This window comes from Seriola aureovittata, chromosome 16 (genome assembly GCF_021018895.1).
Source record: "Seriola aureovittata isolate HTS-2021-v1 ecotype China chromosome 16, ASM2101889v1, whole genome shotgun sequence".
NCBI lineage: Eukaryota > Metazoa > Chordata > Actinopteri > Carangiformes > Carangidae > Seriola > Seriola aureovittata.
This window is the reverse complement of record NC_079379.1, coordinates 2,477,064-2,487,902: the sequence shown is the minus strand read 5'-3', so window position 1 is coordinate 2,487,902 and position 10,839 is coordinate 2,477,064. Positions and strand designations below refer to the sequence as shown.

Genomic DNA, 10,839 nt, shown 5'->3' with positions numbered 1-10,839 from the left:
TATAACAGATGAAGTGGAGTAAAAAGTGCAATATTTGCATGCAAGTACCTCAAAATGTAACTTAAGTTCAGGACAGTTGAGTAAATTTACTTACTTTCTACTTCACCAAATTTATTTTATAGTCAGTTACTTTTCAAATTAAGATTCATTCATTGATGATACAGTTGAATCAACACCTCTCTAAAACAATTTTAATAAAAAAAAACCTAAACATTATAACATTATGATCAAACTGGATAAAGAGGTGGATACAAGTATTTTACAAACCATTAGCAGTGAGCAGTGAGGAGGAAAACATTGACCACAGTATAACCTTAGCGTATAACCTGAGGTTTATCAGTGCCAGTTCCCCACCGCGCCGCTAGGTGGCAGACGCACACAGTCTGGACGATGGGCGTGCTCAATAGAAGCCGCTGAGCTGCAGAGTCTGTGTTGTGTTCACTGTCAGCATCAGCCAGAGTCTGACGGGAAAGATCATCAACGGTGACCAAATTAAATTAAGTAGATTCATTTTAACCCTCACACAGCGAAACTTCTTCACCGAAACCACCTTATTTATACCCTAACAGGTAAGTGTGAGGCCGTATTAAACCTCTAGCCACATCCGTTCTCATTTGTCAACGCTAATGTGTGTGTTAAATTGATTGTGTTAATGGATTGACAGCTAGCTGCTAGGAATTTGCACACAGTAGCATTATACCTATTTTAAAAGCGTTATTCTGTCCTAATAATTGGCTGTAATTATTTATCATTTCTTCTTCTCTTATATGTTTTCTTGTGGATTTTACTGCGCAGCATTTAATGAGATTTTAGCTGATGGTCTGGTCTCTGGTTCCCAATCCCTCCCTCCGTTTCAATTACAGGAGTCTTGCAGCAGAGAGGGTGCTGGTTTGGAGGTCTTACAAATGACAATCCTATTTGACATAAATAAATACATAAATAAATACATGTACAAATAGTAGTAGTGTCCTGCAGTCTGCGCCCATCCCACATTAATGCCAAACAGTTCCTTTATGAAATGCAGTGTTTGCAAGGTGGAACTATGATGGTGGCTTTATTTAAGAATCATCCTACTTTCAATCTTTTTCAGTTTGAAGAAGCAGCAAACATGTTCTACACCTGTGGTCCCAACGAAGCTATGGTGGTGTCAGGTAAAATGATGACCTGTATAAGGGCCATATTAAAAAAAAACACACAGTACTATATTGAATGTATAATTATTGCTTTTCATTAAATTCCATCCATTCGAAGGGGATGAAAGTACCTTATATTGGGACCCTGTACTGAAATTCTTTCAGGCTGAGAATTAATGTGTTGAATCCAATGTAAAACACTATGCTGTGTATTTTGTTTCCTTTCTTCTCTGAAAAGGTTCTGTTATATATGTAAATATAATTTTGCTTTTCTTAAAGAAACACTACCTTGCACTTAATTTATCTGACTGTGGATATTGTTGTTATGTATGATGTGCTGTGTTTATGTCTTATTGTATTTTATTCTCCTTTTGTAAGTTTGCATTCTGACTATACAGCAAAATAATAAACATATTTTAAAAAGTACCATATATCCAATTTTTTGGGAATATTTAGAGCAACTTAACCGGTTTTTGGTTGAACGTCTAATTTTGAAGGTAAACATTTTACAAAAGTTATTGTGTTATGACTTTTTTTCAGTATTCTCATACAAAAATTAGAAAAACCTTATGTTGTTCATATCACTCCACCTTGGTCATATCCAGACTCTGATTTGAGGCCTTGCTTGGTCTCTGATCTCTCCCAGGGTTCTGTCGTTCTCCTCCACTGATGATACCTGGAGGCCGAGTGTTCGTCATCCCCTGTATTCAGCAGATACAGAGGTAGGATAACGTCTCTGTTTTAACATTTTTGCAAGATGACAAGATTTCTGCAGCAGCAGAAAACATAAATCCAAACTGAAATGGAAAGGAAAGCTTTCCCCTATAGGATATTAATAAAAAGGATAAATGTTTTGTCAGTAATGTGAATGTAATTTACACATTTGTGATTGTAGAGCCTGGACGACTGATGGACACAGATTTAAAACCTTGGCTATCTTCCTTCCCATCACCAAATAAAATGATTAATAACATATACTTTTTTTATTTTGTGTATTAACATAATTTCTGCTGTATAAAAAACATATATCTCAGAAGAGCAGTTTTATTTCTGTCTCCCTGTAAAATTTAACATATTAACCTGCAAACAGACCAATCCAAGATGCATTTGGATCTCCCAGTAAACACACTGCACCACACTTAATGTTGTGCTTGTCTGAGTGTTGTGTCTGACCTTCATCTTGTGCCTGTACAACCCTGCACTCACAAAGGAACAAGGGAAAGATTCCTACACTTTAATGTAGCCTATACCATTAGAGCAATTCATGCTCAATCAATAAATATCTTTTCTGACCCTGTCTGTCTCCAGGATTTCCCTTAACACTCTCACTCTGAATGTGAAGAGCGATAAAGTCTACACTCGCCATGGTGTGCCCATCTCTGTCACAGGTATAGCCCAGGTGAGTGAAGAAACAGCAGGATACATGACGGGTGAAGAAGGAGATTTTGTTTCAGAGGAACAACTTTAGACTAATGGACAAAAACATCTGTAACCATGTAGTCACTATTAAATTGTATAATATAGATGTGGGTGGGAGGTTTATGTATTTTCTAAGGTTGTCACCAAGTGTTCTACTTAAGTATGACACTTAAGGTATAATTTCTCCTTAGCTGAGGGAGTTACTTGAGGGCGCTGCACAGAATCTTAAAAGGTTTCCTTAGTTAAGGAAAAAAAGTTAAGTAATTTACAGCAGTGGAACAGATTTTTCAGTGGTAAAAACTCTACTGTTTCCATGGAGACCGTTTGCTTGGTGGCATTAGCTTGTGACACCTGCTATCACTTTAGGGAAGTCATTGTCAGTGTTTTACTCTTGCTGTTTCCCACAGATGAAGATCCAGGGTCAGAATAAACAGATGTTGGCCGCAGCCTGCCAGATGTTCATGGGAAAGTCAGAAGGAGAGATCGCTCAGATCGCATTGGAGACACTGGAGGGCCACCAGCGGGCCATCATCGCCCACCTGACTGTTGAGGTGACTCTTTGAACTTTGGAGAAAAATACTGAAGATGTTCATGAATTTTAAATGTATTGAATTGTACACAAGTATACACAACAAGTATATACAAACTTAACAACTTCATACATTAAAGGTAATGGTTTACAACATTATGTGACTGATATTGCTTAGATAATGCCTGACTCCCACATCACAGTAAACGTCTTCCTCTTACAGGAGATCTACAAGGACCGTAAGAAGTTCTCGGAGCAGGTTTTTAAGGTGGCTTCCTCTGACCTCGTCAACATGGGGATCAGTGTGGTCAGCTACACCCTCAAAGACGTTCACGACGACCAGGTGCTGCTCTGCCGTCATCTACAAAAACCGCTTCTCACATTTCAAATGGTTTTCAGGAGGAGAATCATTATTTGATCTCAAAACTCATTGTGGTGTGTTCCAGGATTCCAAAGAAAGTCATGAACCCGAATGATCTTCTTCTTTTTTGTTTTCTCTTGCTTGTGGTTCACAGGATTACCTGCATTCACTGGGAAAAGCTCGCACAGCCCAGGTTCAGAAAGACGCTCGCATCGGAGAGGCCCAAAACAAGAGAGATGCTGTAATCAGGGTGAGATATCATTTCTGTTCCTCTTAAGTCATCTGTCATTGTCCATATTTTTAGCATTTATCCTATTTTCAGATCTCATTCCTATTGATCCCTGTTTTCTCTTCCCTTCTCTGGTCCTGTGTCTTCTTCTGTGTGTCTCTCTGCAGGAAGCCCATGCAATGCAGGAGAAAATCTCAGCTCAGTACAAGAATGAGATCGAAATGGCGAAGGCCCAGAGGGACTACGAGCTGAAGAAGGCAGCTTATGACATAGAGGTCAACACTAAGAAGGCTGAGTCTGAGATGGCCTACCAGCTGCAGGTACACCAGACTGAATAACAACTGGACATTGTTAGATCATCTTGCATCTGCCTTTACTTGTTGATGTGATTTATCTTCAATTCATTCCTCCGTTTCCAGGTAGCGAAGACGAAGCAGCGCATCGAGGAGGAGAGGATGCAGGTGCAGGTGGTGGAGCGGACGCAGCAGATCATGCTGCAGGAGCAGGAGATCACCCGCAGGGAGAAAGAGCTGGAGGCTAAGGTGAAGAAACCTGCGGAGGCGGCGCGGTACCGCCTGGAGAAACTGGCTGAGGCTCAGCGGTGAGTGGCAGGTTCAGCCTCATTTCACTCTTCTTCTTGCTCTTCTTAAAACAGCAGGACGATGCTGGGAGTTGGCAGGTGCTCTTTCAGTTTTAGTGGCAAGTTACTGAATCCCCGTCGTTCTGGTGCTGAGCTGATGCTTGTGCAGCATCGCAGAGGAGTCATTCTTTTCATCTGTATTATAGCAAATCTCTATCTTCCAACTTTAAACCCTCCTTTCATGTTAGGATGGAGGCTTTCTATCATTGCTGTTTACAAAGATAGATCAGGTAACATATGGTGAGACAAGCTGAAACAAGACTTAAGGCATATTGTTGGACTCACTTTTTATATTTTTTATATTTATTAGAACACAAACCCACAGAATTATATGACTGATGTGTCAATACAAAGGAAAAACTAGAGTCACCTCCTTGTGGTTGTTGTAGTTTCAGGTCACATCCCTTTTTTTCCAGAGTCAGAAAATATGAATCATTTGTGTGACATTTTGTCATAATGGCAAGAAATGGCTAAAAAGTGTCTCTGACCTTTGACCTTTGACCTCCAAAGTCTACACAGTTCATCCTTGAGTCCAGGTGAACGTTTCTGCCAAAATTTGTAGAAATTCCCTCAAGGCGTTACTGAGACATCGTGTCCGAGAGAATGGGACAGACGGACGGACGGACGGACGGACAAGATGAAAACAGTATGGCTCCTCCTCTGACTGTTGCTGGTGTGGAGGAATAAAAAGAGGAATAAAACAACACTTCTGTCTTATGTTCTAGTATTGTTAATGATATAATCTGGTATGCAATCTTAGACCTGATGGGGCCAGAAGAGGTCCAGTCACATGTTTGATGGGAATACATTGGCTCTTTGAGACGGGGACTAGTTTGTGTATTAATACAAAGTGCCTGAACAATCTGTGAATCTCTGTCTGACTCAGCATTTCTCTATCTCTCAGTCTGAAGTTGATCATGGAGGCAGAAGCTGAAGCCGAGTCCATCAGGGTGAGTTACTTCAGCAGAATCCCAACTCAGCTGGCTTCAGTTTCTAAATAATTCAAGATGGAAATCCTGTTGAGAATTTCACATATTCAATATTGATCTCATGCACACACCTCTGATGTGTGTGGGCCTAATTCATCATTCAATTCTCAGGTGGGTGGGGCCATTTGTGTTTTCTGGTAAAAGGAAGTCCGTCCTTGTGTCTCCTTCAGATTAAAGGTGAAGCCGAGGCGTTTGCAGTGGAGGCCAAAGGTCGTGCTGAGGCAGAGCAGATGGCGAAGAAAGCAGAGGCCTTCCAGGAGTATAAGGATGGAGCCATGGTGGACATGCTGCTGGAGAAACTGCCTCAGGTGAGACACAACATGCTTTAATGTCCACAACAACCAATTATACCTTATATATATATATGTATGTGTGTGTGTGTGTGTGTGTGTGTGTGGGTAGACTGTTTTGTTACAAATCCATCCCTGAAAACAAAAAGAGGCGTCAATCCTGAGTGTTTTTATGATGTGATACTTATTTTGTAGTTTGAATCATTTATGGCATGTGTATTAAAAACTTCCTATTCATTAAATTCATTTAGCTAACGGTTTTTCCGGAGTCATTTAGTTGCTTCATGTTCTTCATGTTTCCTCTGCCTGTGGAAAGAGTTTAATGAAGCTTCGATCACAGTTTTTAAACGTGTTTTGGTGTTTCCCACAAGATGGCAGAAGAGATCAGCAAACCTCTGTGTGAAGCCAAGAAGGTTACCATGGTGTCCAGTGGAGGCGGGGAGGTGGGCGCCGCCAAACTGTCAGGAGAGGTGCTGGAGATCATGACCCGCCTCCCTGATGCCGTGGAGAAACTGACCGGAGTCAACATATCCCAGGTATAATAAACTTTATTTATAGTTCAAAGTGCTTTACAATAAAAAAAAAACCAAATGGTACAAGAGAATAAGGGCAAATTGAAGGACAATAAAAATAGACAATAGAAAGACAGAATGATAAAATATGTAAATGAAAATAAAAACAGAAGCCAGTAAGAATAGTAAAATATGAGCGAATTAATTAAAATACAAGTTAAATAAACAGGTTTTCAGCTTCGTTTGAAAATGTTCACTGATGAAATATTTTGGCCACTAGAGACCAGACTACCTCCAAAACCAGCTAATAGACTCACAGGTCTGACTTATAATCACTGTTTAAAGTTGATTTAGTTAGTGTGTGAGTAACGGTTTCCTACAACATCTGGCTACATAATGATTGCACATTGATTCAATGATTGGAAACTATCTGGCTCTGTAAAAGCTTAATGTTTGATGCACATCTGTGTGATCAGACCAGAGAGACTGAACCACACTGTTAAACCAAAATATTGAGCTACTGTGTGTGAGGCTAAAAATCACAGTAGATCTGCAGAGTCCAGTGATTCATCTCTGTAGGGTTGTTCCTGCAATTCATTTCACTGTTAATATAAATAAAAAGATGAATTAAAATAACTTTAAGGAAGGTAAGGAAGGTCTATATTTCTTTCCCTCTGTTCCCTCCTGTCTGCAGGTGACTTCTCGTATAGGCTGAAGAGAACCATTGGAAATGGCGACCAGGCAGCTCCTCTCTCCCACTGTCTTCTCTCATCTTCTGCCTGGACTCTCTGCTCACAGCCTCTTCCTTCCTCTTACATCACCTGTATCTGCCTCTGTCACCTCCAACATCTTCTTGTGATGTTTCTGTGTTGTGAAAACACTTCAAATCACTTTTTCCATTTCGTATTGGTCACTGATTACCAGTTCCAAGTATTGTGCTCCTCTGGCTGCAATTACAGTTGTTGTTTCAGATTATTTGTTTTTATTTAGTCAATATGTCAAACTGGTCCTGCATCAAATTCTACATAACAGTGGTTCCCAACCTTTACCAACTGTAACCATCCATACCAAATTATTTCTTCTCAGAGCACTTTTAATTTTAATGATCAAACATTATCGAAACAAATTTTAATGTTTTTAAAGATCATTTTCTTTTAAAACATTTAAAAGATTATTTATATATTTGTTGTTGTTTTTTTTATAATTGCATCTTTTCACCAAAATTGTATCGTTTTGCATATGACTTGTGGGCCTACTTGCAATACCTTCACGGCCCACCAGTGGGCCTCGGCCCACAGATTGGGAACCACCGCTCTATAAAGACAAAGTGTTCAAATTATTCCTCCTTTTAAACTAGGGCCCATATTTGATAATATATAATATTGTGATATTTCCCACAATATGCAATATTTTTCATAATATCTCATTTATTTATTTCACTGCTTTGCTTACTGTGGTTGAGCCTTGGCATGTGACGAATAAAACTTTAAACTGCTGTTTAATGGCAGCATCACTTAAATCTGAAACATAAATCACAATATTATAATTATGTATTATTTAAAAAACAACTAAAACATAAAATACAACAATATGTTTATTATATTTATGATTCTGAAATTAATTGAAAGAAGCAGCAAATGTAGCTGTAGTCTCTGTGTGTCCTGTACTTTTTTAAAATGTCCTACACATTGTGTGTGTTTGTGTCACACTAATCAGAAAGTCTTTGTCTTCATCTGTCCTCACTGTGTGTGTTTACCTCTGTATCTGCCTGTGTGCGCCGCCTTGCTGCCAAACCGTAAGTGCATCTTAACATGAAAGACTAACAAAAAAAACATGCATTCAAACCCTTCATTTATTAATGCTAATAACATCACACAGTCTAATGCTGAACCAAAGCCATCACTTTTTTCTCATTGTGTTTCTGACAGAATCCATTACTTTTACTTTATGAATGAGTTCTGGAATATCATTTTGTCGATCTGTAAGTTTTGTTTGAAGACTTACAGGTAAAATCTAAGTTATGACACCATCAGTGAATCTGTCACATTATTAGTTTTATATTTTTGAAATCTGTCATTGTTTTCTATTTTAGATATGTGTTCTCCATCCATGATGTTTACTGTATTTCTTTTAGTGTTGTCCTGCTGAATCAATGTTTACTTTTCTAAAAAAAAAAAAAATTTTTAAGGATCCTTTGCTTAAGGCATACCAGAATAATATAATTTGAGGTATTAAATACCTGTGCTGCAGCCCTATATCACACTTTTCTCTGTGCATGTTCATTTATCTTCAGCGCTTTACTCCATCATTTTAGGTTCTTTCCCGAGCACTTCTGTAACATAATTTATATTTTTATAACTTTTGCCAGAGCTCTGTAATGGTCAGCTCAGTTTACTGGGAACCTGCTGTACGTCTATATAGACATAGAGTGAAAATGTAAAATTGCATGTTACAAGAGACTGAGAAAGTGGGTCTCAGGTCAGACACAGGAACAGATCAAGGCTCAAACCGGAGCTTGAGGCTGGATCTTCTTGTCCAGGTTCCCTTGAAGCTGCAGCCCAATAATATAATAATAAACACTAGTTAAATACCTTAAGTAAAGTGGTGCCTTTTGTGCTATTATGGCCAGTAATGTAGCAGCTCTCATGAAGGTGTGGCTTGTGGAAGGTAAATGTGGTGTAAAGTATAGCTTTAGCCTTCTGTCGTAGCAACGGGAATACCACAGTATAATTATGAGATAATTGTATTGAAATGCTGAGATATGTATCATTATTTTATTTTATTTATTTATTTTTTTTTTTTGAATAAAGATGCTAAAAAAGTCAGTTAGATTATTAACCGTCAAATGATGCCAGCTTGTATTTCAGGGAAAGTGATATTCAAGATTTAATCAGGAACAATAGACATTTATTGTATATTAGTCACTTCTCATCATAGAGTTTGTGCATTTGTCACCCAGAATAAATATAATATAATAGTTCCAAGTAGCCTTACATCATAATTACCCTGTCACGCCGTCTCCCTCACCGTAACCTCTGGGGCTGGGTAATAAATCATGTTTCATGGAGGCACTCTTTGTTTGGACATGTACTTGAAGGCATCAAGAGACACTTAAACATTCAAGAATATTACAGTGACTTTAATTTAGTGTCATTTGTAATGAGAAAATGAATTGCTTGTCTGATTTTGTTTGACTGTTTCCTCCATGATACCCGGCCCTGAACGCCTCACTGTTTGTTTGTGACCTCCCTTGCACTGCTGGTCGTGTTAAAGCCAAATGTATTTAAGTTGCTCTCTAATTGTGAATGTTATTTATGTTAAGATAAACACTGCTGTTATTATACAGGCATCGATACCTGTCGCACTTTACCTGTCAGGATGCTTTATGCTACTAAGCTGTGTGGTTACCAAAGTAGGAGATTACCTTTCGGTTCGCTATAGAAAAGCAAATGTAATCTTTGTGCTTCTGTAAGTGTAATGATACTCTGAAATGACACTACATATGGATATAGATGTATTTATACAGTATATATTTGCTATTTGATACAGTATCAGCACTGTCACCGATAACAATTCTAACTCGTACTAACAGATGTCACAGTGTGTCATTATAAATGTATTTAAGTTTAGTCGAGTTTTCTGCATTGTTGCACTTCAGGAAATTTGTATTTTTAGGAAAATGTTATTCTAAAGTCATGTACACTGTATAGCTGTCATTAAATTGCAAAAGGAAAATCACTTATGTTCTTTACTGTGTGTGAAAACAGAATAATTATATGCTGTAGTCTTAACTCCGCTCATGTAGTATTTCCTGTTTACATATTTGATTTGTGCATGTTTGTTGTGCTATATTTTAGTTCCATTTTTTATTTTTATTTTCATCAGTGGACAAGTTGTGTTCCTTTTGAATTGTAACTCCATGATGTTATTATGGGGTCCCCATGAAGAACAGAGCTTGCATGCATGGTGGGGTCCTAATAAACATCATTCATCTGTCAAAAAATATAGATTTTTATTATAGTTATAGAGTTTGGTTCACATTAGCGCATCAGCTCAGTTTGAGCTACAGTGCCTTGCCCAAAGGAACTTGCTAGTGTAATTTATTTTTGTCTAGGGGTTCAAACAAGCAACCCCCTAACCACAACTCTGCTTTTCCCTGATGCTAAACCCATGAGAAATATTTATATTTAATATTTAAAAGTGGGCCACATTCAGTGACAGATCATTTATTTCACCTGATGAGGACAGGAAATTATAATATTGAATTTAATATTGTGAATACAAGTACACTGCAGTAATGGGATATGTGACTGTTCTAATTAATTTGAGCATTGTTTTGTGCTAAAGAATATAGACACACCATCCAATTTAAAATCAACATTTACATAGAAATCGATGATATACTCAACTACACACACTGATGGGATAATTGATACACCGGAAGGCACCGTGTGGACGTTGGCAGCTGTATCAAGTTAGCTGGACGTAGCCAATCTAGTACAGGAAGTAAGATTTTTTCTTCAGAATTAAGACGAACCACTATGTGTACTATAAAGCAAAATTCAAAACACTCAGTAGAACCAATACATTACATATGGAGAGAAATGTCTACTGCCAAATACATAGATTCAAGATCCGAAGGTTTCATTATCATGTGCAGAATTAAACAATTTATCAATAATAATAATAATGAACTTTATTTGTATAGCACCTTTCATACAAGAAATGTAGCAAAAA

At 38.0% G+C, this 10,839-nt stretch overlaps 1 protein-coding gene across 1 annotated transcript; it reads left to right on the top strand.

Annotated features, from left to right (window-relative positions):
• Positions 1–408: 408 nt before the first annotated feature.
• LOC130184260 (flotillin-1) lies at positions 409–9,840 on the top strand. The gene is made up of 13 exons (XM_056400144.1): positions 409–569; positions 1,091–1,151; positions 1,780–1,855; positions 2,442–2,532; positions 2,960–3,103; positions 3,305–3,424; positions 3,597–3,692; positions 3,839–3,991; positions 4,091–4,272; positions 5,216–5,261; positions 5,471–5,608; positions 5,962–6,126; positions 6,797–9,840. Exons 2-13 carry the CDS (start codon positions 1,109–1,111, stop codon positions 6,815–6,817), a joined length of 1,275 nt encoding a protein of 424 aa, XP_056256119.1. The 5' UTR covers positions 409–569; positions 1,091–1,108; the 3' UTR covers positions 6,818–9,840.
• The last annotated feature ends 999 nt before the right edge of the window (positions 9,841–10,839 follow it).

Coding starts and splice junctions, on each gene's coding strand:
- LOC130184260 (XM_056400144.1), top strand. CDS start 1,109: ATGTTCTACACCTGTGGTCCCAACGAAGCTATGGTGGTGTCAG. Junction 1,152..1,779: donor CGAAGCTATGGTGGTGTCAG/GTAAAATGATGA, acceptor GATCTCTCCCAG/GGTTCTGTCGTTCTCCTCCA. Junction 1,856..2,441: donor TGTATTCAGCAGATACAGAG/GTAGGATAACGT, acceptor GTCTGTCTCCAG/GATTTCCCTTAACACTCTCA.